The sequence below is a fragment of the Schistocerca americana genome, chromosome 6 (assembly GCF_021461395.2).
Source record: "Schistocerca americana isolate TAMUIC-IGC-003095 chromosome 6, iqSchAmer2.1, whole genome shotgun sequence".
In the NCBI taxonomy this organism is placed as follows: Eukaryota; Metazoa; Arthropoda; class Insecta; order Orthoptera; family Acrididae; genus Schistocerca; species Schistocerca americana.
The window spans coordinates 178,662,078-178,688,199 of record NC_060124.1 but is presented as its reverse complement, the minus strand read 5'-3'; the positions used below and the strand labels follow the sequence as shown (position 1 = coordinate 178,688,199).

General features: G+C 42.4%; 1 protein-coding gene across 1 annotated transcript in view; it reads right to left on the bottom strand.

Annotated features, from left to right (window-relative positions):
* The window catches only part of LOC124620034 (lipase 3-like), a 410,637-nt gene that overhangs the window by 89,466 nt on the left and 295,049 nt on the right, over positions 1–26,122 (bottom strand). Inside the window, exon 5 of the mRNA XM_047146699.1 lies at positions 2,303–2,420. Coding sequence (XP_047002655.1) covers positions 2,303–2,420 — 118 coding nt within the window. The remainder of the gene's footprint in view (positions 1–2,302; positions 2,421–26,122) is intronic.

The following is a 26,122-nucleotide window of genomic DNA, read 5'->3' as shown; positions in this document are numbered from 1 at the left end:
TTCAATTTCCAGGAGTGTATCCAGGCATTTGCCTGGAGCGATATAGGGAAATCATGGAAAACCTAACTCAGGACGGCCGAACGCGGGTTTAAACCTTGATCCTCCCAAATGCGAGTCCAGTGTGCTAACTACTGAGCCACCTCGCTCGGTCCCAACAACTCTGAACATCAAAGTAGTAGTAATTACACAACGACTGCTAAATTTTTAGAAAAGGTGGCAAATGAGGACAACTGGAGGAATCATCACAAAAATTACAGGACTCGCGGTAACAGGAATGAGATAGCTGAGTAGCACGTAAACACGGTAAGGATCCAAAGACGAGACAACAACTGGAATCGGAAACATCAGACCAAGCTGAAACTGAGAGGTTTATCGACACAAAGCACGAAAAATATTAACTGTGCTAGTTAAGGACCAAATGGGCACAATTACTACAACACAGGTTGCTGAATGTACCAAAAGGGTACTCAGCAACAGGTTTTCTATATAAAAAAGAAATAGAAAGTATGAATATAATTTATAGACTGCAGCAATCAGTCGTCCTTTTTTTAGGTTTTATATAGTAGTATTCAAAGAACTGTGACTGACGCCCGAACAACAGGGACTTACATACACTGAGAATAGAAAATAGTGCATTGAGAATGCCTAGCTACTAGCCGAAATCTGGATTTGCGTAATAAAATCTAAAAAGGACAAATGATTGCTGCACTCTATAATTTAAAAGTCACATAACAGTCACTGAGTGCACCCACTTTCCGAATTGAAGGTAACCTGAATAGATAGTGTGCTTGTCATGAGGGCGATGGAAAAACTTTTCTGGCCAGTTTACACGGACGACATATACCTAATAGCATAGGCACGTGGGGTTCACACACGACACAGATCTGTAAGGCCACGGTATGGGTGATAAGTTGAGAAAACCGTCCCGAAACCCATGTGCTATACAACGCCACTGTTTCCTGCGCATGTACCCCGAGACATCAATGTGGGATATGATCACCATGCACACGTACACAGGCCGCACAATGGTTGGCATACTCTAGATCAGATGGTCGACCAGTTGCTGGGGTACAGCCTCCCATTCTTGCACCAGTTCCTGTCGGAGCTCCTGGAGTGTCCTAGGGGTTTGAAGACGTGAAGCGATACATTGACCGAGAGCATCCCAGACGTGCTCGATGGTTTAGGTCTGGAGAATAGGCAGGCCACTCCATTTGCATGACACCTTCTGTTTCTAGGTACTCCTCCACGATGACAGCTCGGTGGGGCCGTGCGTTATCATCCATCAGGAGGAAGGTGGGACCCACTGCACCCCTGAAAAGGCGGACGTACTGGTGCAAAATGACGTCCTGTTACACCTGACCTGTTACAGTTCCCCTGTCAATGACATACAGTGGTGTACGTGCACCAATCGTAACTCCACCCCACACCACCAAACCACGACCTCCATACAGGTCTCTTTCAAGGACATTAAGGGGTTGGTATCTGGTTCCTGGTTCACGCCAGATGAAAACCCGGCGAGAATCACTGTTCAGACTATACCTGGACCCTCCGTGAACATAATCTGGGACCACTGTTCCAACTATCATGCTCTGAGTTCTTTACACCAGGCTTTACCGGCTCTCCAGGGGCCAGGGGTCAGTGGAATGCACCTTGCAGGTCTCCGGGTGAATAAACCATGTCTGTTCGGACGTCTGTAAACTGTGTGACAAGTGTTTTAGTGGCTGCGGTAAGGTCCCGAGCAAGGCTACCTGCAGTACTCCGTGGCCGTTTGCGGGCACTGATGGTGAGATATCCGTCTTCTTGTGGTGTTTTACACTATGGACGACCCGTACTGTAGCGCCTGGACACGTTTCCTGTCTTCTGCAATCGTTGCCTTAATCTTGAGATCACACTTTGTGGCACATGGAGGACCCATGCTACGACCTGCTGTGTTTGACCAGCCTCCCGTTGCCCTAGTATTCTACCCCTCATAACGTCATCAGTATGTGTTCTTTGAGCCATTTTCAACACACAGTCACCATTATCAAATCTGAAAACGTCTGCACACTTACTCGCTGCACCGTACTCTGACATGCACCAACACACCTCTGTGTATGTGGACTACTGCCAGCGCTACCGTGCGACGACCGCAGGTCAAATGCACCGCTTGGTCATACCTCGAGTTGGTTTCAACCGGAAAGCGCCCACCAGAGCGTTGTTTCACCATGTATTAGCATTATCCTAAATTTATGAGCGTGAGTGTAGATGTGAAGACAGCAATATTTAGTACTACTAATAGTAGATAGAGATGAGGTTCTCTCACCTGTAGTTCCAGTACGCCTGATCGCTGGTGGACAGCGTAAGGTGCTCCTTGGAGAAGACGTTGCCGCGCAGGTTTCCCATCCAGACGTCGTAGCCGGCGTCGGACAGCCGGTACCCTGCTGTACACAACTCGAGCCAATTACGCAGATTCTCGCTGTCGTCACTCAACGCGCAAAGCAAGACACAAGGGGAACGTAGCAGCTTTTCACAGATATTTACCTCGAAATAAACAGAAAAACATTTAAGAACGATTCGTAAATGTGTTGAAATCGGCAGTGTATGTAAAATTAGAACTTGTTTGGCAAACCAAACCCTTAGCTTCAAGGAACTGTCCCAGCGCAGTTGACTGTTATTCCACAATCTGAAACTATGGCTGAAAATACAGCATTTTGTGTGTGTGTGTGTGTGTGTGTGTGTGTGTGTGTGTGAGGAGAGCAGCGGGGAGGGAGAGAATGGAGGGGTCGCTAGCCCTTACTGTTTGATGCAGTCTGCCAATTTTTCCTCCGCTTTGCCAATCTCAGAGTACCAGATACACCCAGAGCTCTCGTAATTTGTGGGAAAGATCCTTGCTAGGATTCTCTACAACTGACTACTTCCTCTGGCTGAAAAAAAAGTCCTACCTGAAACAATGCGGCTTTAGACCGCACGATACATCATCCCACACTGCTATCCAAATGCGGCGTTCATGGCAATATACGTAATCCAAGTTTGCCGGCGTGGATGAGATTCTCGCTGGCATCTAATCATGTTCTCGCGATTGTTCTCGTGGTTTATGACTTCGCGAATCGCGGATTACGTTTCGTGAGGTATACGAATGATTACACAGCATCAAACACCTTTATAGTCACAAAATTTACTTGTTCTCTTAGCCTGATTCCTTAACATCTTCACACCACGCACACGGTTAAACACCACCAAGTGACTCCCTCGCTTGTTCTGAAGCGGAAAAAAAAGAGCCAAGGAAGCGACCATAGCGATGTTATCATAATCGATATCAGTGCTACTCGATACACGCTTACATACGGTGGATATGATTTTCAGTGCAAGATAAATGCATAAAAAACCTAAAGAACAGAACCAGCCCTTCCCTGTACATGATATCCATAGACCTTGCCAAAACTCTTGGCTCTGTTAATCTAGAAGCACACTGGAAAATTCTGGCATCAAATGGATGTCCTAGAAATTACATCAAAATACTTCGGCTTCTATATGACAACATGAATGCCGCACCCGGAGAAACGTTAAAGATTACCCTAGGAGTCAAGCAGGGATGTGTTATTGCATCTAGCCTATTCTTGATATTTGTGGGAACCATACCTCACCTTATGAGGGAAAACCTACTGTTGGGTGTTGAAATAGCTTATGGGACTGATGTTAAGCTATTCAACCCTAGCAGACTCCGAGCTAAAAGCAAAAGAATCACAACAGCTCTTATCGAACTTCCGTTTGCAGCCGATAACGTTATCTTGGCAAACACAGAGGAGGATCTACAAACTACCCTAAATGCATTTAGTCTGGCATACTAATCCATTGGTCTCGAGCTTAACACAGACAAAGCGAACGTCGTCTATCAACCAGCCCGAAATTCCACTGCACCCGCTACATTTATCACAGTTGATGAAACACCTCTAGAGATTGTAGAGTATTTTACATACTTGAGAAGCCATCCTTCCGCAAATTCAAACATAGATGTAGAGATTCAACACAGACTAAAGTGTGCAAGTACTGCACATGGTCGTCTTTTTTAAAAGAGTGTTTGATAACAACGATTTGAGTGCTAAAACTAAACTTACAGTCTACAATGCCATTATCGTGCCTACACTTCTTTATAGATGTGAAACCCGGACCACCTACAGGCATCACTTAAAGTCCATAGAAAAATACTTCCAACGCTGCCTAAGGAGAATACTGAAAGTAAAGTGGCAGGATCGGCGAAGAAAAATAAGCATTTTGTCCTCCCAATTGAAGAATGGCCAACGCAGTCAGGGACGGCAAACAAAACGATATAAAGAAGTCCTCAACTCAAATATGAGAAAATGTCAAACAAACTCATATGACTGGTAACTGCAGCCCTATATAGATCCAAATGGGGACAAATTGTTCACCAAGGAACACTTAATTTTGAAAAGCAGTGACAACTGCAGGAGAATAGGAAGATGATGATGATGTTTGGTTTGTGGGGCGCTCAACCGCGCGCTTATCAGCACCCGTACAAATTCCCAACCTTTGCTCAGTCCAATCTCGCCACTTTCATGAATGATGATGCAATTATGAGGACAACACAAACACTCAGTCATCTCGAGGCAGGTGAAAATCCCTGACCCCGCCGGGAATCGAGCCCGGGACTTCGTGCTTGGGAAGCGAGACGCGATCGCGAGACCACGAGCTCAGGACAAGAGAGTAGGAAGAGAGATCGTAGAAGAGGACAAGAGCTCTTGAGAGGAACAAACCTGTTACATCATTTAGTTAACATCAACTGGGTATGGCATTGCTGCGGAACAATCTGTGGCTCCAGAATAGGACCATTTAGCGACCAAAGAATTCACAGTAACGGTACCAAAGACATTTCATGTTCGTCAACGAGTAAATGCCTATGATGATGATATCTGTTGTACATATTTCAGTATCTATGTGGCGCTATAAGTTTCGTCTTTTACAGCTTCCTCTAGTACCACAGAAGACGTTAAATGATCACGTGACACACATACTTTCCCTGCTGAGAGAATCAGACTTATTTGCAATTTTCTGCGCTTTCCTTGAACTCATTCTTTCATGCCGCCGCATATCGAGCCGTGAAGCCCCGACAGTCACGCAGCAACAGCGGGTTAAAGCGCACCCAGCTTTGCCCACCGGCAATTACCGATGTTGCCCGCTGTGTGTGCGCAAGCTGGGCGTAATGTCTGAATCAGGCACAGCTGGTCGGCGGCGCTCGTGAAATACAGGCGCGTCGAGACGTGTGATTCGCGGTAATGAGAACGAAATTGCACCTCTCTCCAGATTATGTTCAGTTTATAATCATTCGCTCAACGTTTACATTTGAAAGTTGCCTGTTCATCTGCAGTTTAATTTTTTTGCTCACATTGTTCTTTTTCCTTCGATCGCGAGTTCCTTTCTGTCACAGTCAGCTTCGATTGGTCGAAATAAATCCTTTTAGCAATTTATTTGTCTGCATTGATGTATTTAGTATCCTTGGAGGTTTTAGCCATTCGAGTTAGCTGTACTCCCCTGATGAGTAATAATGACAAGTCGTCATGTGAGCTTTCCACCGGTTTTGCTGACTTCGATTTTCCGGTATTTCTTGACACCTCTGATCTTCGGCGCGTCTGTGCAAATGTAAGGATGTAGAAGCGAGTATCACTAGGGGTAAGATAGATACTGCCTACAGGAAAATTAAAGAGACCTTTGGAGATAAGAGAACCACTTGCATGAATATCAAGAGCTCAGGTGGAAACCCAGTTCTAAGCAAACAAGAGAAAGCAGAAAGATGGAAGGAGTATATAGAGGGTCTATATAGGGGCGATGTTCTTGAGGACAATATTATGAAAATGGAAGAGGATGTAGATGAAGATGAAATAGGAGATACGATACAGCTGCAGAGTTTGACAAGGCACTGAAAGGCCTGAGTCGAAACAAGGCCCCGGGAGTAGATAACATTCCATTGGAACTACTGACAGCCTTGGGAGAGCCAGTCCTGACAAAACTCTACCGTCTGGTGAGCAAGATGTATGAGAGAGGCAAAATACCCTCAGACTTCAAGAAGAATGTAATAATTCCAATCCCAAAGAAAGCAAGTGTAGACAGTTCTGAAAATTACCGAACTATCAGTTTAATAAGTCACAGCTGCAAAATACTAACGCGAATTCTTTACAGACGAATGGAAAAACTGATAGAAGCCGACCTCGGGGAAGATCAGTTTGGATTCCGTAGAAATGTTGGAACACGTGAGGCAATACTGACCCTACAACTTATCTTAGAAGAAAGATTAAGGAAAGGCAAACCTACGTTTCTAGCACTTGTAGACTTAGAGAAAGCTTTTGACAATGTTGACTGGAATACTCTCTTTCAAATTCTGAAGGTGGCAGGAGTAAAATACAGGGAGCGAAAGGCTATTTGCAATTTTGTACCGAAAGCAGATGGCAGTTATAAGAGTCGAGGGGTATGAAAGGGAAGCAGTGGTTGGGAAGGGAGTGAGACAGGGTTATAGCTTATCCCCGATGTTATTCAATCTGTATATTGAGCAAGCAATAAAGGAAACAAAAGAAAAGTTCGGAGTAGGTATTAAAATCCATGGAGAAGAAATAAAATCTTTGAGGTTTGCCGATGACATTGTAATTCTGTCAGAGACAGCAAAGGACTTGGAAGAGCAGTTGAACGAAATGGACAGTGTCTTGAAAGGAGGGTATAAGATGAACATCAACAAAAGCAAATCGAGGATAATGGAATGTAGTCGAATAAGTCTGGTGATGCTGAGGGAATTAGATTAGGAAATGAGACACTTAAAGTAGTAAAGAACTTTTGCTATTTGGGGAGCAAAATAACTGATGATGGTCGAAGTAGAGAGGATATAAAATGTAGACTGGCAATGGCAAGGAAAGCGTTTCTGAATAAGAGAAATTTGTCAACATCGAGTATATATTTAAATGTCAAGAAGTCGTTTCTGAAAGTATTTGTATGGAGTGTAGCCATGTATGGAAGTGAAACGTGGACGATAAATAGTTTAGACAAGAAGAGAATAGAAGCTTTCGAAGTGTGGTGCTACAGAAGAATGCTGAAGATTAGATGGGTAGATCACATAACTAATGAGGAGGTATTGAATAGAATTGGGGAGAGGAGGAGCTTGTGGCACAACTTGACTGGAAGAAGGGATCGGTTGGTAGGACATGTTCTGAGACATCGAGGGATCCCCAATTTAGTATTGGATGGCAGCGTGGAGGGTAAAAATCGTAGAGGGAGATGAATACACTAAGCAGATTCAGAAGGATGTATGTTGCAGTAGGTATTGGGAGATGAGGCAGCTTGCACAGGATAGAGCAGTATGGAGAGCTGCATCAAACCAGTCTCAGGACTGAAGACCACAACAACAACAACAACAACAACAACAACATGATATGTTTCTGCGTTCCCTTTCCTATTATTTGTTCCGTCTGCTTGAGAGAGTGCATAACTGTCTGTGTGTGATGCTTCAAAATGCCATGATCCATGGGCACTGTGTCCTTTTGGATGGTAGCGGCAGTTTAGCCAACTTTTGTGTAGAGTTTTGATAGAGCTGAGCCGGGTTAAAGAGAAACTTTTTGTCATTGCTCAACAGCTATTGTCCCTAGGTTCGTACAGGTAGCTGGAGCGTACTTTCTTTGACCATCTCAGGCGCTACCGAGGGACTTCGGTCGGGTAGCTTGGAGTATCGCTGCACCTTGGGGTTTCAGTTAGCGAATACGTTTTTTTCAGTTCATCTCTAGTACTGTAATGAAGGCAGCTGGAATGTGCAAGACTTAGTTTATTTTGAAGTTCTAGTCAAATCAAATTAAACCGTATAATTCATTTTTTTAGGAAGTGGTATCATGTTTATTAATATTCCTTTTCATTAGCTTAACCCCTTTGTTTTACCGCAGCTTAGCGATGGGAGAGTGTTTTAGCCAACCTTTGTCTAAATTCAGTTACTTTCTGTTCCTTATTTCTGAATAGACTGCGTGTTCTTTATATGTTCGTGCTAGATTTGTTTTTCTATCGTTCAATTTCATTTAATTTAGCGAGTTTGGTGTTTTAAGAGGTTGAAAACATCAGCCCATCAGTTGCAAAACAAAGGTTTATTAACCCTTGACCTAGGTTTCGATACTTACAGAAATATATTCTTCAGAAGGAGTGTGCCCTATTTTTAAAATTTTTAAATTAATGTCCATGTACTTGGCGACAGCCTTTGATACCTGGGCAAGCATATACCATATTTCAAAATCTTAAACATGGCTGCGAAGCTGCGAAACAGCAACTGTGTAAATCCGAAGAGGTTGAGAAAATTAGCCAACGAGTTGCAAAACAAACGTTTTTAGCCCTTTGGTGTTTCTTGCAGCGTGCAGGATTGTACGAACGCCCCCACGTGTTTCTCATGTGGAGTACCGAGCATTCAGTTCTGGTAATGCATATTCTTTTGCTGTAGAGTTTGAAATAGTCTTCCCTGTGAATGTGAGTTCTTGTGATACGAATATCTTCCGCTAGTTCAGCGTTTTGCACCGTCTATCTCGTCTGAGTTAGACCACGTTTGTAAAGATCATCTTGTTGGTAAATGTGTTTCTTTCTGGTAGAATTTATGGAGAGATGCGTGGTCTTCCCGAACGTTTACTGAAGTGAAACTTTGTCCATTGCTCAATCGTATGGCTGTTGGTATAGTCATGTTCATTGTTTAATGTAAATTCTATGTAGTGTGCTAAACCACTTTTGTTCGACATGCTTTTTTGTTTATTGTATTTCCGAAGTTACGTAATTTGCTGGTCATGCCACTGACTGGTAAAAACAGTTACTGTCTGGTCCAATGTATAGTGTATGGTAATATCCTTACAGATTCTATTCTTCTCTCTGTTTTGCCTGTTAGTGTGAATATACTCATACATGTGCATACGCTTCATTGAATCCTTTCTTTACTTATACCACATACTCTCCACGTGTTGAGGTATAACTCATGAAGTGCATGCTCTGTTTTGAAAAGAGTATTATGTACCAGCAGTCCCTTGCCACGATGGTTTTCAGTTCATATCTTTCGAGTTTCGAGTAATCTAACCAGATAATAAATGTTCAGTTATTTCTTAACTGCAATCCGAATATTTCTTCATCCAATTCAGCCCATCTTTCCACCCTGGTCTCCTCCAAAGACATTCGCTTATCATCTCCTCAGTGGTAACTATTTAATTATTAATATTTTTTTAGGGATCGGTTGGTAGGACACGTGCTGAGGCATCATGAGATCACCAATTTAGTACTGGAGAGAAGCGTGGAGGGTAAAAATCGTAGATGGAGACCAAGGGATGAATACAATAAGCAGATTCAGAAGGATGTAGATTGCAGTAGCTATTAAGAGACGAAGAGGATTACACTGGATGGAGTAGCATGGAGAGCTGCATCAAATCAATCTCTAGACATAAGATCACAAAAACAACATTTTATTTTTACACTACTGGCCATTAAAATTGCTACACTAAGAAAAAATGCAGATGATAAACAGGTATTCTTTGGACAAATATATTATACTAGGACTGACATGTGATTACATTTTCTCGCAATTTGAGTGCATAGATCCTGAGAAATCAGTACCCAGAACAACCACCTCTGGCCGTAGTAACGGCCTTGGTACGTCTGGGCATTGATCCAAACAGAGCTTGGATGGCGTGTACAGGTACAGCTGCCCATGCAGCTTCAACACGATACCACAGTTCATCAAGAGTAGTCACTGACGTATTATGACGAGCCAGTTGTTCGGCTACCATTGACCAGACGTTTTCAATTGGTGAGAGATCTGGAGAATGTGCTGGACAGGGCAGCAGTCGAACATTTTCTGTATCCAGAAACGCCTGTACATGACCTGCAATATGCGGTCGTGCATTATTCCGCTGAAATGTAGGGTTTCGCGAGGATCGAATGAAGGGTAGAGCCACGGGTCGTAACACATCTAAATGTAACGTCCACTGTTCAAATTGCCGTCAATGCGAACAAGAGGTGACCGAGACGTGTAACCAATGGCATCCCATGCCATCACGCTGGGTGATACGCCAGTATGGCGATGACAAATACACGCTTCCAATGTGCATACAGCGCCATGTCGCCGAACACGGATACGACCATCATGATGCTGTAAACAGAATCTGGATTCATCCGAAAAAATAACGTTTTGCCATTCGTGCAACCAGGTTCGTCGTCGAGTACACCATCGCAGGCGCTCCTGTCTGTGATGCAGCGTCAAGAGTAACCGCAGACATGGTCTCCAAGCTGCTAGTCCATGCTGCTGCAAACGTCGTTGAACTGTTCGTGCAGATGGTTGTTGTCTTGCAAACGTTCCCATCTGTTGACTCAGGGATTAAGACGTGGCTGCACGATCCGTTACAGCCATGCGGATAAGATGCCTGTCATCTCGACTGCTAGTGATACGAGGCCGTTGGGATCCAGCACGGCGTTCCGTATTACCCTCCTGAACCCACCGAGTCCACATTCTGCTAACAGTCATTGGATCTCGACCAACGAGAGCAGCAATGTTGCAATACGATAAACCGCAATCGCGATAGGCTACAATCCGACCTTTATCAAACTCGGAAACGTGATGGTACGCATTTGTCCTCCTTACACGAGGCATCACAACAACGTTTCACCAGGCAACGCCGGTCAACTGCTGTTTGTGTATGAGAAATCGGTTGGAACCTTTCGTCATGTCAGCACGTGTCGCCACCGGCGCCAAACTTGTGTGAATGCTCTGAAAAGGTAATCATCAGCATATCACAGCATCTTCTTCCTTTCGGTTAGATTTCGCGACTTTAACACGTCATCTTAGTGGTGTAGCGATTTTAATGGCCAGTAGTGTAGTTTCTTTGGCATTTCAGTGTATCATCGGCACTTAAAGAACTTACCTTAAGCATGTACTAATGCAATACTCGTTTACCAGCGCAAGCTTGAATAGAACCAATCGACAGTTCGTAAAAATTTAACGACTCATTTGCAGCATTTCCACTGGCAGTATTAGCATGAGACACCAGCGATCTGAAGGAATTTCTCAGACAGAGAGGCTGCATACATAAAGCACTGTGCCAGTGAGTCAGCAGGTTTTCTCAAGAGTCCACATAGTAGCTGACGACAGATACTGTCAGATAGCGCAAGTGTGGCCTGCTTCTGGGACAAACTCTGGTACGTCAGTGCCAACATACGCAGACGCACGAGGCTGGCTGGGTGCGTTTGTGCGTGACACGGTGCGAGTCTGGCACCACAGATAAGCCCACCTCGGCTGCTGCTCTGTGTTTGCCTGCGGTGGAGACAAACACAGGGCGTGCGAGCGAGCCCCCCGAGGGCACGGTGCCCAAAGCTGGCTGCACCGCAACCCCACCCCCACCAACAGCTCTTCCCTGTCGGAGACCCCACTTCCTCACAGCCAAAGCAGTACTGTTCCCCTACTGACTGTCGCAGCTGCGCATTTCACTGACGCGTGGAACAGTTCCTCTTGTTCAATGGTTCCTACTCAGTTTCCACCAAACATATCCTACTCAACCATCAAGATGAGATATTCGCCCTAGTTAACTATGAGTAAGTCTCAGTCAAACAATTTTCAAATTGGTGAAATTAAAATCTAATGTTGCAAAATTACTTCTCTGATTAGCAATTAATGAAAATCAGAACACAGTGCCTTCTACTAAATACACTACTGGCCATTAAAATTGCTACACCACGAAGATGACGTGCTACAGACGCAAAATTTAACTGACGTCATTTTTGCGGATGAATACAGGTTCTGTTTACAGCATCATGATGGTCGCATCCGTGTTTGGCGACATCTCGGTGAACGCAAATTGGAAGGGTGTATTCGTCATCGCCATACTGGCGTATCACCCGGCGTGATGGTATGGAGTGCCATTGGTTACACGTCTCTGTCACCTCTTGTTCGCATTGACGGCAGTTTGGATAGTGGATGTTACATTTCAGATTTGTTACGAGCCGTGGCTCTACACTTCATTCGATCCTCGCGAAACCCTACATTTCAGCAGGATAATGCACGACCGCATGTTGCAGGTCCTGCACGGGCCTTTCTGGATACAGAAAATGTTCGACTGCTGCCCTGGCCAGCACATTCCCCTGACCTCTCACCAACTGAAAACGTTTGGTCAATGGTGGCCGAGCAACTGGCTCGTCACAATACGCCAGTCACTACTCTTGACGTACTGTTGTAAAGTGTTGAAGCTGCATGGACAGCTGTACCTGTACACGCCATCCAAGCTCTGTTTGACTCAATGCCCAGGCGTATCAAGGCCGTTATTACGGCCAGAGGTGGTTGTTCTGGGTACTGATTTCTCAGGATCTATGCACCCAAATTGTGTGAAAATGTGATCACATGTCAGTTCCAGTATAATATATTTGTCCAATGAATAACCGTTTATCATCTGCATTGCTTCTTGGTGTAGCAATTTTAGTGGCCAGTAGTATTGTATAGGCATGCATATTGAAATGCATAGATAAGTAAACACTCAGAACACAGCACAGCGGTCAGCAACGCCTATATAAGGCAGCAAGTGTCGAGCAATGTTATTAGTGTTCCAGCATAACGATCAGTGACGTCACAAAGACGAAGATTGCAAGAGCAAAGAAGGCGGTGAGACGACGTCAGCTGACAAGGACAGCACCACTACAGCAGCGCCCTCTAAACAAAGAGAAAATAAGCGCCGCTCCTGCCAGCATCGGCTAACAGTGCTAGGAGAGCACTATGATTCCAGTCACGTCTGATCCATATCAATTGCTTACATGGACCTTGTATACAGCAAGGGACTCTGACTTATTTTCATGTCGTCCATCGCTAGCGACACCATTGTAAAATCAAAGTTAAGTATTGTCTATCTTCTTTACTGTAATAAAATTTATTAATGTGATTTGCTTGAATTGTTATATAGCATTGCGAGGACGCAGCATCTTTTAGGCACCCTATGCAAGATGAGTGGGCAGGATCCCACAGTTAGATCAGTTACTGCCGCTCAATGTCAAGTTATCAAGATTTAAATGAGTCTGAACGTGATGTTATAGTCGGCGCACGAGCGATGGGACACAGCATATCTGAGATAGCGATGAAGTGAGGATTTTTCCATATTACCACACACTAGTGTACCGTGAATATCAGGAAACCGGTAAAACATCAAATCTCCGACATCGCTGCGGCCAGAAAAACATCCTGCAAGAACACGACCGATGACGACGGAAGAGAATCGCTCAACGTGACAGAAGTGCTGTCCTTCCGTAAATTGCTACAGATTCCAATGCTGGGCCATCAACAAGTGTCAGCGTACGAACTATTCAACGATACATCTTCGATATGGGCTTTCAGAGCCGAAGACCCACTGATGTATCCTTTATGACGGCCAGGCACAAAGCTTTACGCTTCGCCTGGGCCGGGCAACACCACGTTGGACTGTTGATGACTGGAAACATATTGTGTGGTCGGACGAGGCTCGTTTCAAGTTGTATCGAGTGGGTGGACGTGTACAGGTATGGAGACAACCTCATGACTCGGTAGACCCTCCATATCAGCAAGGGACTGTTCAAGCTGGTGGATGCTCTGTAATAGTGTGGGTCATGTGCATTTGGAGTGGTATGGGACCTCTCATACGTCTAGATAAGACTCTGACAGGTGACATGTACGTTAGCATCCTGTCTGATCACCTGGATCCATTCATGTCCGTTGTGCATTCCTAAGGACTTGGGCAATTCCAGCAGGACAGTGTGACACACCATACGTCCAGAATTGCTACAGAATGGCTCTAGGAACGTTCTTCTGGGCTTAAACACTTCCGCCGGCTACCAGACATCCCAGACGTGAACTTTACTGAGCCTATCTGGTATGCCTTGCAATGTGCTGTTCAGAAGAGATCTCCACCCCCTCGTACTCTTACGGATTTATGGTCAGCCATACAGGATTGGTGTCAGTTCCCTCCAGCACTACTTCAGACATTAGTGGAGCCAGGCCACATCGTGTTGTGGCACTTTTGTATGCCCGCAGTTGCTCTATACGACATTAGGCAGGTGTACCAGTTTCTTCGGCTCTTCTGTGTATAGATACCGTATCCCTTTATCTTGACTATCCCAATTCTTTTTGTCCAGAAGCAAAATAAAATAATGTATCAAGAAATAGTTGTTTACCAAGAGAACATTATCCAACCCAACTGTCTTTCTTGTAACTTATTTCGTCACAAAGATATGACAGCAGTTCATCTTTCCTAAAAATGCCCTACGTTTTTATATTTGGTAATACACTGCTTCTCTGTAATAAATATTTATAAATGTATCACAGTGCACCATTCACAGAGACATGCCTTATTAAAAACAGAAAATTAACTTCGACTCTTCTGTCTACACACAGTGCACCAAACTGGAAATGTAACTCGACTGCTTACTGAAGTTGGCACTTGACAAATGGAAGCATAGGAAAAATGCATATTGGTCATTTAGTCGACCTACTCGTCTATGGAAACTGTAAGTTAGCATGGCAATAACTGCAGTAATGTTTTCTTATTTACCTGTAAGTACATTTAGGACCTCATAAATTAAGGATGTCAACATTAACAGTGCAAGGCTAATTCTGTTCTCATAACCTGAAAAGATAACGGATACATGGAATGAGTACAACATTCAAAGCCACTATGCGGGTGGAGGAGAGAGGTATGTAAAGGGGCCGGGGGGAGGGGGAGAGAGGGATGCGCGGGAGGACGCCAGATGATGTGACAGAAGAAGAAATAGCAGTTGATATGGAAAACATGGTGTAATAACATTAAAATCAGAGTTTAATAGAGCTCTCTAAGATTTACGAACAACTAATGGAGAAGGGATAGGTAATATGCCTTAGGACTTCCTAAGATAATTGGCAGAAAAGGCAACCAAATGATTATTCAGGTTAATGTGTAGAATCTATGAGGCTGGGACATTGGGACGTGTCTGAAGAAGAAAAATTTATTAACATCGAGTATAGATTTAAATGTCAGAAAGTCGTTTCTGAAAGTATTTGTATGGAGTGTAGCCATAGTTTAGACAAGAAGAGAATAGAAGCTTTCGAAATGTGGTGCTACAGAAGAATGCTGAAGTTTAAATGGGTAGATCACATAACTAATGAGGAGGTATTGAATAGAATTGGGGAGAAGAGGAGCTTGTGGCACAACTTGACTAGAAGCAGGGATCGGTTGGTAGGACATGTTCTGATACATCGAGAGTTCACCAATTTAGTATTGGAGGGTAGCGTGGAGAGTAAAAATCATAGAGGGAGACCAAGAGATGAATACACTTAGCAGATTCAGAAGCATGTAGACTGCAGTAGGTACTGGGGGATGAAGAAGGTTGCACAGGATAGAGTAGCATGGAGAGCTCCATCAAACCAGTCTCAGGACTGAAGACCGCAACAACAACAACCAAATTTTCGGATAAATCTCACTTGCACAATTCCGAAGTTTGCACGGACAGATAAGTGAGATAATTATCGCAATCTCAGCTTAACATTTCATAATCCAGGTTACTTACATATTACACCCCCCCCCCCCCCCCCCCCCACACACACACACACACACACATACATCTCGCTTATTCACCACGAGGAGAAAGTTCAAGGAATTACAGCCAATACAGAGGCTTACCGACAATCGCTCTTCCCACGCACTATTCACAAATGGAACAGGGTTGGAGGGATCAGATAGTGATACCGAAAATACCCTCCGCCACACACATTAGCTGGCTTGCGTAGTATGATGTAGATGTATATGTAGAAGTAATAATATACACAATAATGGAAAAGAAAACTGGGGAAGTGTTAGAGAACGATCAGACTCAGCTTTCGGAAAGGTAAAGACACGAGAGAGGCAGTTCTGAGACTGATCGATAATAATAAAAGCCTGAATTCAGACTAGTTAAGATTCGTTCATAGAATTTATCGTCACAGAAAAAGCATTTGACAACGCAATTTGGTGCAGGATGTCAGAAAATCTGAGAAAAATAAGGGAAAGACGAGTAAATTCTATCATGTAAAAAAACCAAGACAGGACAGTAGGAATGAAAGACTAGGAACGAATTCCTCGAATTAATAAAAGAAATATATACTAAGATGGTATCTGTTCTTTCTGACATGACCATGCAGCTCGTTAGAATGAAATTACAATGAAATGAAAACCCTTAGTTGTTTACAGGCGTTGACATACGTCAACGGGGGCAGATGGAAACGTGTGCCCCAACTGCGACTCGAACCCGGGATCTCCTGGTTACATGGTAGATGCTCTATCCATCTGAGCCACCGAGGACACAGATGGTAGTCGGACTGCAGGGATTTCTCTCTGGCACGCCTCCCGCGAAACCTCCATCGTATTGTCCCGCACTGCATTCTTAGTGCCCCCGCCCATTATACTCATTACTCGCGCCACGTTGCCGATTTCCGTAAGAGGTCGGGCACTGTTTGTGCATCCGCACAGAAGAAGATGATGGTCAAGTGGCCGGTGAGCCCTAACTACATATATACTAAGATGGTATCTGTTCTTTCGGAACACATTTTCATCTGTCCCCATTGACGTATATCATGGCCTGTAAGCAGCTAAGGGTTTTCATTTCATTGTAATAATAAAAAAATTAAAGAAAAACAGTCAAATGTCTTGTAAAATTATTTGTTAAAAGTAAGAAATAAAACAGATTAGAGAAACATTTGATATGCCGTTGAATAATGTTCGATATCAGATACAGCAATACTATCTCAGTACAAAAATATTCCAAGCACTCTTTAAAAGTCTAAGATGAACACTAATAGCAATTCTGAGCCCCAAACAAACCGACATCAAATTTTTCTCCAATCTATTTCATTTTTACTATTAGACAAATCATTTCACAGTAAATTTGACTGTTTTTTTCATTTTTTCTTAACTTCCCTGATTACTTTCAAGCAATTAATTTTTTTTTTCAAAACTAGACTTCGTACTGGCAAACTCGATACCCCATTTGTCTATTTACCACTTTTCATTGGATCACGAAAACTAGTGTGTTTCCTAGGTTATTAAATTTCTATCATACACTAGATGCTAATGATAACGAACATATTTATATTCAGTCCTGGTTTGTGTTATTTAATCTGATGTCTCCGTTGAAAGATTAGCTTTTATTTTGGAAGAATTAAAATTCCTGCTACGCAATATATTAGGAAGTAACTCAGCACCAACAAGCAGCTCAAGATAAAGAATGTTAGAAACCTTCAGTTGCTTCGCCAGTAGTGCTCCAGATGAATCACAAAGAGAAGAAAATGTTGTTGAACATATAAATGCTTTTATATCTAATTAGACTAAATGTTTCTCTGACGTTTTACTGTTTGTCTATGACTAGAGAAACTAACAACGCCTGACGGCGGATCAGCAGGGCGTAATGGGAGTCACTATGACACAGTGCTAGTAGAGTACTGTCAGCGCCACATGCGAGCGCTACACGCGTAACTTCGTTATTGACAGCCATTATCTCTCCATTTATTCCGAAAGAAAGCACTTTGGTCATTAACGAACGGCTGAATGATGATAACGTGCCATTGAAGTTAATGGATACACAGACCGAGGCGCACATAACACCCGTCTCTGCCAACCAATGTATCGAATCTGAAAGTGACCTGGGCCGCAAAACATAGGGAGGAAAGGAGGAGCACTCTTTTGTTTGGACGCAATACGCGAGGGAGGATCGAAAAGTAACGCACAGTAATTTTTTCCTCTCCTGGAACTGCAGATGGAATGTTGAAATTTCACAACGATATAGTTTGAAGTTTTCGATAGAGACAGTATTTTGTTTTCACTAGCAGCTCTAGTGGGAGAAGCCTGAACTACGAAACAAACATGGTACGTATATTACTATAGTCAACGTGTGAAGAGCAGCGAAGTGTAGTTTTATATTTGTGGGTAGAAGGACATAAACCGAGTAAAATTCACAGGGACATGTGTGGCGTTTACGGGAAGGACTGTATGGAGCGTAGCATTGTCTCCAGTTGGTGCGCATTCTTCTACGAAGCTGTTTGAACCTTAGTGATTCGGTATGATCCGGAAGGGCGGTAACATAGAAGCTAGTCTTCTTATAAAAGTAAATATCTAGCAGTAATTTCAATATGTTTTGTTATTGTTGCGGCTAAGTTCCCTCTTCCAAATTGCTCAAATGGCTCTGAGCGCTATGGGACTTAACATCTCAGGTCATCAGTCCCCTAGAACTTAGAACTACTTAAACCTAACTAACCTAAGGACACCACACACATCCATGCCCGAGGCAGGATTCGAACCTGCGACGTAGCGGTCGCGCGGTTCCAGACTGAAGCGCCTAGAACCGCTCGGCCACCAGCGGCCAGCTCCCCTCTTCCAGCTCGCTTCTGTAGACTGTAGGTGACTCGCAGTACAGAAGAGTAGAGGTACTTCTAGCGGCATGTCGGAGTCATCGAGGCAGCAATTTTCAACGCAAATGCGAATATCATCGCAGTAGCTCAATATTTGCTACGGTGTGCTAGACGATATTGTCCACGAGACGCTGAAATTTCGTAAAATTAGTGCTCGGTAGGTGAATAAGAACCAAACAAACAACCACAAGGGCCAGTGAAATTACATTACTCCGCAAAAAGGTGTGAGATTCTGAAAGCCATAATCACTGTGATGAGTCATCGGCCTACCACTACACGTCCGAAACAAAGAAGGCCGTTTTCCCAGCACGAAAAGAACTCAGAGTGACTCAATCTGCTAGGAAAATGCTTGTGACAATGTTCTGGGGTATGGATGGCGTGGTATTGGTGCACAGGACCACTGTGAATGCTGCAGCCTACATTAAAACTGGTTAAGATCCGTCGTGCTCTTCGTGACATAGGTCACAACATTAATTCTGACGGTGTCAGAACTTCTTCGTGACAACGCTCGCCCCCACGTTGCTGCTCCTGTTCTTTAGAAAATCACCAAATTTGTGTGGGAGGTGCTCCAGCATCCACCATATAATCCGGACATTGGAGCGTCGGACTTTTATCTGTCTGGTCCCACGAAGAATTTCGTGGCCGACCGAGGTTTAGCGACAGATGTGTAAGTAAAATCAGCAGTCCGCACACAGGCTTATACGAACCACACAGACTTATACGAACGGGGCATATTGAACTTGTTACCACGATGGGAGAAATGTGTTGAGGTCTTTGGTGACGATGTAGAAAAGTAGGTATAACATATAAGTTCACTTTTAATTTCTTTTGTTACCTATTATGTTCCATCTTATTGCCACAGAGGCAGCACGCAGCATTACACTTTGAAACTGCTGCATAACCTCGTTACACCATCTGAAGATGAGCCTGGAAAGTTCGAAAACCGGCTCATGGAATAAACAACTATTTCAGAGTGATTCGTTGAAGTTTTCTGTATTTACATTAGACGAATATATGTCTATTAATTTCCGTTATTTCAAAATAGTTCATCTTTCCCTCTCTATGGTTGTGATGTAATAGCTCATGTTTCTCCTTGTAACTATGGCCTTCATTAAGCAAGTGGACTGCAAAATTAGAGTCTCGTTTTCAAAGTTTCCAACTTCTGTGGTGTTCCTCCAAGTGGGTGCGTATTGCTGTGCCAGATTGACCAGTACAGAATTTGCCACAATTACATGTACTTGTATGTATTCCTTTCTTACCCTTTTTACTTTCTATGATAACAAACAACTCCTTCACTTATCTGCTTAATCTCACTAGTATATCTTAGGTCTTTACAATTTAGGACTTACTAAAGACAAGATTATTTTGTGTAGCCACACCTTTGCAATATGTCACTAACGTTTATAGTTGAATTTTTTTCTGCTATGAACAACTGTTGTAATTTGTGTATAGTTCATTAGTTAATGTGCCACATGTTTTATCTCAGTTAAATAATCTTAAATTGCATTTACACTGAAATAAGCTCTATTGTTTTATTCCTGAACCTAATGTTAAAATTTTTCATCTCTGGAAATAGAGATACTCCGTAGATGCACTAGTTTACAATCTTTGATCCAGAAAAATTTCATTGCATCACATAATTTTCTTTGCATCTGATGATGGCGTAGCAGCCCAAAATCGGTTTATGAAATAAATGTTTTAGTAGAATATTACACCACTGTTGTGTGCATTTTAATTGATAATACATATCCATCATTACTCTCTCGATTTCAAATTAACGTTTAGCAATGTGTAAGTAGGCTGTTTAGGTTTTTTTATTGGTAACGCCACCTCTGTATTAAAATCACTGGCAGTGCTGTTGTGGCTGCTTTGCATTGTTGTAATACTCGCCATTGTAGTGTTAGGCAGCTGGCTGTGAACAGCGCGTAGCGTTGCGCAGTTGGAGGTGAGCCGCCAGCAGTGGTGGATGTGGGGAGAGAGATGGCGGAGTTTTGAAATTTGTCATGAACTGTTATATATATTATGACTATTGAGGTAAATACATTGGCTGTTCTCTATCAAAATCTTTCATTTGCTAACTATGCCTATCAGTAGTTAGTGCTTTCAGTACTTTGAATCTTTTATTTAGCTGGCAGTAGTGGCGCTCGCTGTATTGCAGTAGCTTGAGTAGCGAAGACTTTTGTGAGGTAAGTGAGTTGTGAAACTTATAGGTTAATGTTAGTCAGGGCCATTCTCTTGTAGGGATTTTTGAAAGTCAGATTGCGTTGCGCTAAAAAAATATTGTGTATCAGTTTAAGGACAGTCGTGTATAGTTGTTCTAAGGGGACGTTTCAAATGTAATGGCAAAACATTCTCTCGAACTATCGCCTTAGCACTGCAACGACACTTTTAATGTCCACTGGCTGTCAGAAAAGATTTTTATACTTTTTACATTTCACGGTCGTCATCAGGAAGCGTTAAAACTTCTTGGGTTATCGCGGCACCTCTTCTTCAACACTTTTTCCCAAGGTTTCGGTGCCACTGTGAGAACGTTCTTCCCAGGATACTTTTCATTTCTCTTGCCTGAACTTCTGCAACCTTCTGTTATCATTTGACTGTTCTTTGCCATAAAGCGTAATACGTCTGGTTCTCCCATTCGCTCTTCTACGGTAATTAGCGACAGCAAGTGTAATGACATGAAAGCGGTTTCCGATCTTTTAAGAAAAGTAGCTTGGCATTTACAGGCAAGTGTCTCTACTATTCGGTATTACGAGTCACCTACAGTCTGTAGAAGCGAGGACTTGGCTCTAACAATGACAAAAGATACCGAAGAACGAAATAACTGCTAGATATTTAATTTTAGAAGAAGACTGGCTTATAGAAGCAGAAAGACAAGTTGCCTAGAGAATTGCACACTGTCCCTTATAACTTATGGAAGCAAATAATGTTGTGACCTGCGTGTTTTTAAACATGCTCCCATCCAGAGTTCAATTAGTTCCGTAAGACAAACTGAACACAAAGAATTTAATCTTAAACACGGTCCAATATTTTGAAAAAGTACGCAGTTTCACTAGTCTTCATAGTCCTCAGATGTATGTTACGTATTGCAGTTTTGAGTGGGCATGTCATAAAAAAGTTATATTTTCTAATCCCCCGCTGCAAAAGGTTCACGTTACATAAATACAGTGGTGGATGAAATAGTGTAGGCGATGAGGATGAAATGAAATTTAACCTTTGGCATTACCTAACGACAATGTGAGACTCTTTTCGTTTTAAAATTTATAAAATTGGTTTGATTTGTTATATTTTGGACCAGCAGAAGTTTTATATTGCACAGTTATTTCTTATGAAAAACTATTTTCTTTCTCATTTTGATATCTATTTACACAGCTTTAAATTCTCTGTTGCCAGTATTTTCCCCCAAGTTTGCAATGTTTGAGTCATTTCTGAATTGTCTTTGATTTCGGAAAATAATAAATCGACAACTTCAAAAACTTAGTGAACATGAGAAAAACCTAAATATTGGAAAAAGGCAAATATGCCGCTATCCATATATTTTGAATTGGTAGTTCAGCACTAGAAATTTTTTTACACAAATTAAATGCAGTTTAAAATCTGTGCAGGTGGTAGTTACCGTAAAGAACCACAGATGTAGTAAGAAGAAAAGTTGGCAAGATAACATACGATGTTTTATGAATTACAAAACGAAACAAATACGATAAGGAAATATTTATTGTGTGGTGTCTTCCTTACACACATCACTTTTTTCCAGTCCAGAAACCAACAGCAAGAGTAATCTGAAGTTTAAATAGTTATTTTCTTGTAATCAGTCATATACAAAATCATCTATGAACAATCTTCACTGTATACGAGATACAGGTAAAAGTTGTACATAGTCAATAGTCGCAATTAATTCAAAAAATTACTTATAACAGCAGGCAAAAAATTAAAACTGGACATCAACTGAAAAGGGTAGAGGATTTTGTTATGTAAGGTTCATCGTTATTTCAATCAACATCATGTAGTAAATCTAAAGAAAAGTAGATTTGTATGTCCAGCACACTAAACCAGGGGATCAAATCACATAAAGAAAAGATCCTCTGCGAATAGTGTAGAACTTTCAAAATTGGGTAGCTAACTGCTCACAGCCACTGGCAATAACTTTATAGGAGTGTCTAATTAACAAAATTATGTTACAAAACTAATATTCAAAGGCCTCTGAGCCCATTTTTATTAAATGTTAATTCTGAACAGGAATAGAATCTCCTGAGCCTGAATTTAAGAGCATAATCAATAAGATAACGATTGGTTATCTTAGGACACTCCTTACAGACACGAACGGTAGAGATGTATACAGTGCTCATTGCATGAATGGAAAACACAACACCTTTACTAATAAAGTCCTTACCTTATCTGAATACTGTTTTCCCCCGAAACTAACCCACATTAGACCAAAGCCTGCAAACAAGCCCTGCGTTACTCAAGAACAAAGGTATCTTGTGAAACAGAACGGAAGCTGTATCTGTCGGTCAGAAACAACTCTGACGTTGATGCTACCTCACTACAAGACGTATTACAGAATACGAAAGACAGTAATATGGACATGAAAGCAGATAATTAAATCAGGTAACGAAATAAAGGCAGTATGGAACACTGTGAGGGAGGAGAATGGTAGAAGCAAACTGGAAGAGGAGCAGATAACATTAAGAGGAAATGATACTCTGATAACAGATGTGTGCAGAGTTGCAGGAGTTTTTAAGAAGCATTTCATAACTATTACTGAAAATATAGGGTTGTCAGGTTCAGTAAATGGTGCCATTGAATATTTCAGACCAGTTATTACACATAGCTTCCGTAGCATAAATATGACTGACGACATTAGTAGAAGTACTTTAAAATCAAAAAAATTCTAGTGGTTGCCATAAAGTGCCAACAAAGTAAATCAAATAGCATGAGTATGCTTCTGAGTTTAATAACATGTTAGCTGTGTGTAACCAGTCATTTATCAGTGGAACGTTTCTTGGATGATCAAAATGTGCTGAAGTTAAGACGTTGTTTAAGAATGGAGATAAAGGAATACCATCAAATTTATGTCCAGTTTCAATTCATGCCAGTATTCTCCAAAACTTTAGGAAAGGTTATATATAATTTGCTTGTTAACCATCCAGCAACAAACGACGTATTATCAAAGCTCAGGTTTCTGAAGGACTCTAATGTTAACAAAGCTATCAGCACATACAGTGATAACGTACTTTATTAATTAGACATTGAATTTCATGATTTTTTTATTATTTTTGCGAGCTGTCAAAGGCACTTGGTCTGTCAAAGGCGTCTCAGTATCCTTTTAAGTAAGTTAGAAAATTACGGTGTAAAAGAAAATGATTTAAACTGATTGATATCCTCTACCCCTGATAAATAACAAAGGTTGTCATGAGGAAAGAGACATTTATTAACCAATGAGGCATCATCCAATATGGAAATAATTGCATTTGGTGTCCAATGGGGTTCCATCTTAGCGCCCTTAATTTTTCCTGTGCATATCAGTAACCTTTTATCTGCAACATTACCAGATGCCAAGTTTTTTTTGTTTGCAGATGATACAAACATTGCAGTAACTAGCAAAACGAGTATAGTCTTAGAAAGATGGATTAATGAAATTTTCACTGGTGTTAATAAATGATTCCTAACTAATTCTTTGTCACTAAGTTTTGAAAAAATACACTACATGCAGTGAAGAATTTATTAGAGGTTTTTCACCAGAATTTCCCCAAAATACGACGACAAAAGGATAGAAGACGTTGTCAGTGTTAAATTCTTGGGATTACTGATTGATAATAAATTCAAGTGAGGAGGAGCATACCACAGAACCGCGAAAGCATTAAACAAATCTCCATTTGCTTTGCAAATGTTGGCAGACATAGGTGATATAAAAATAAAAAGCTGACGTACTACGCCTACTTTCATTCGTTAATGTCATATGGGATTATTTTTTGCGGGTAACTCTTCAAGCCACGTCTTTCGGGCCTAGAAACGCGTAATAACAATCAATATTTGTCGTGTGAACGCAGTGATATCTTGCACAGACCTGCTTAGTGAACAAGGGATATTCACTACTGGCTATTAAAATTGCTAAACCACGAAGATGACGTGCTACAGACGCGAAATTTAACCGACAGGAAGTGCATGCTGTGATATGTAAATGATTAGCTTTTCAGAGCATTCACACAAGGTTGGCGCCGGTGCCGACACCTACAACATGGTGACATGAGGAAAGCTTCCAACCGATTTCTCATACACAAACAGCAGTTAGCCGGCGTTGCCTGGTGAAACGTTGTTGTGATGCCTTGTGTAAGGAGGAGAAATGCGTACCATCACGTTTCCGACTTTGATAAAGGTCGGATTGTAGCCTATCGCGATTGCGGTTGATCGTATCGCGACATTGCTGCTCGCGTTGGTCGAGATCCAGTGACTGTTAGCAGAATATGGAATCGGTGGGTTCAGGAGGGTATACGGAACGCCATGCTGGATCCCAACGGCCTCGTATCACTAGCAGTAGAGATGACAGGCATCTTATCCGCATGGCTGTAACGGATCGTGCAGCCACGTCTCGATCCCTGAGTCAACAGATGGGGACGTTTGCAAGGCAACAACCATTTGCACGAACAGTTCGACGACGTTTGCAGCAGCATGGACTGTCAGCTCGGAGACCACGACTGCGGTTACCCTTGACGCTGCATCACAGACAGGAGCGCCTGCGATGGTGTACTCGACGACGAACCTGGTTGCACGAATGGCAAAACGTTATTTTTTCGGATGAATCCAGATTCTGTTTACAGCATCATGATGGTCGTATCCGTGTTCGGCGACATGGCGCTGTATGCACATTGGAAGCGTGTATTTGTCATCGCCATACTGGCGTATCACCCAGCGTGATGGCATGGGATGCCATTGGTTACACGTCTCGGTCACCTCTTGTTCGCATTGACGGCAATTTGAACAGTGGACGTTACATTTAGATGTGTTACGACCCGTGGCTCTACCCTTCATTCGATCCTCGCGAAACCCTACATTTCAGCGGAATAATGCACGACCGTATATTGCAGGTCATGTACAGGCGTTTCTGGATACAGAAAATGTTCGACTGCTGCCCTGTCCAGCACATTCTCCAGATCTCTCACCAATTGAAAACGTCTGGTCAATGGTAGCCGAACAACTGGCTCGTCATAATACGTCAGTGACTACTCTTGATGAACTGTGGTATCGTGTTGAAGCTGCATGGGCAGCTGTACCTGTACACGCCAGTCAAGCTCTGTTTGACTCAATGCCCAGGCGTATCAAGGCCGTTATTGCGGCCAGGGGCGGTTGTTCTGCCTACTGATTTCTCAGTATCTATGCACCCAAATGTAATCACATGTCAGTTCTAGTATAATATATTTGTCCAATGAATACCCGTTCATCATCTGCATTTTTTCTTGGTGTAGCAATTTTAATGGCCAGTAGTGTACCTGCAGATACATCTACGTCTATACTCCTCAAACGGCGTTACCATGTGTGACGGAGGGTACCTTTTGTACGATCTCACTTCCCCCTTTTTTGCTCCACTCGCGAATCGTTCACAAGAAGAACGATAGCTGAAGGAAGGCTCAGTGTTGATTGGAGTCTTTCTAATTTTATCTTCATGGTCTTTTCGCAAGGCATACGAAGGAGAGAGCAATATACTGATTGACTCTTCTATGA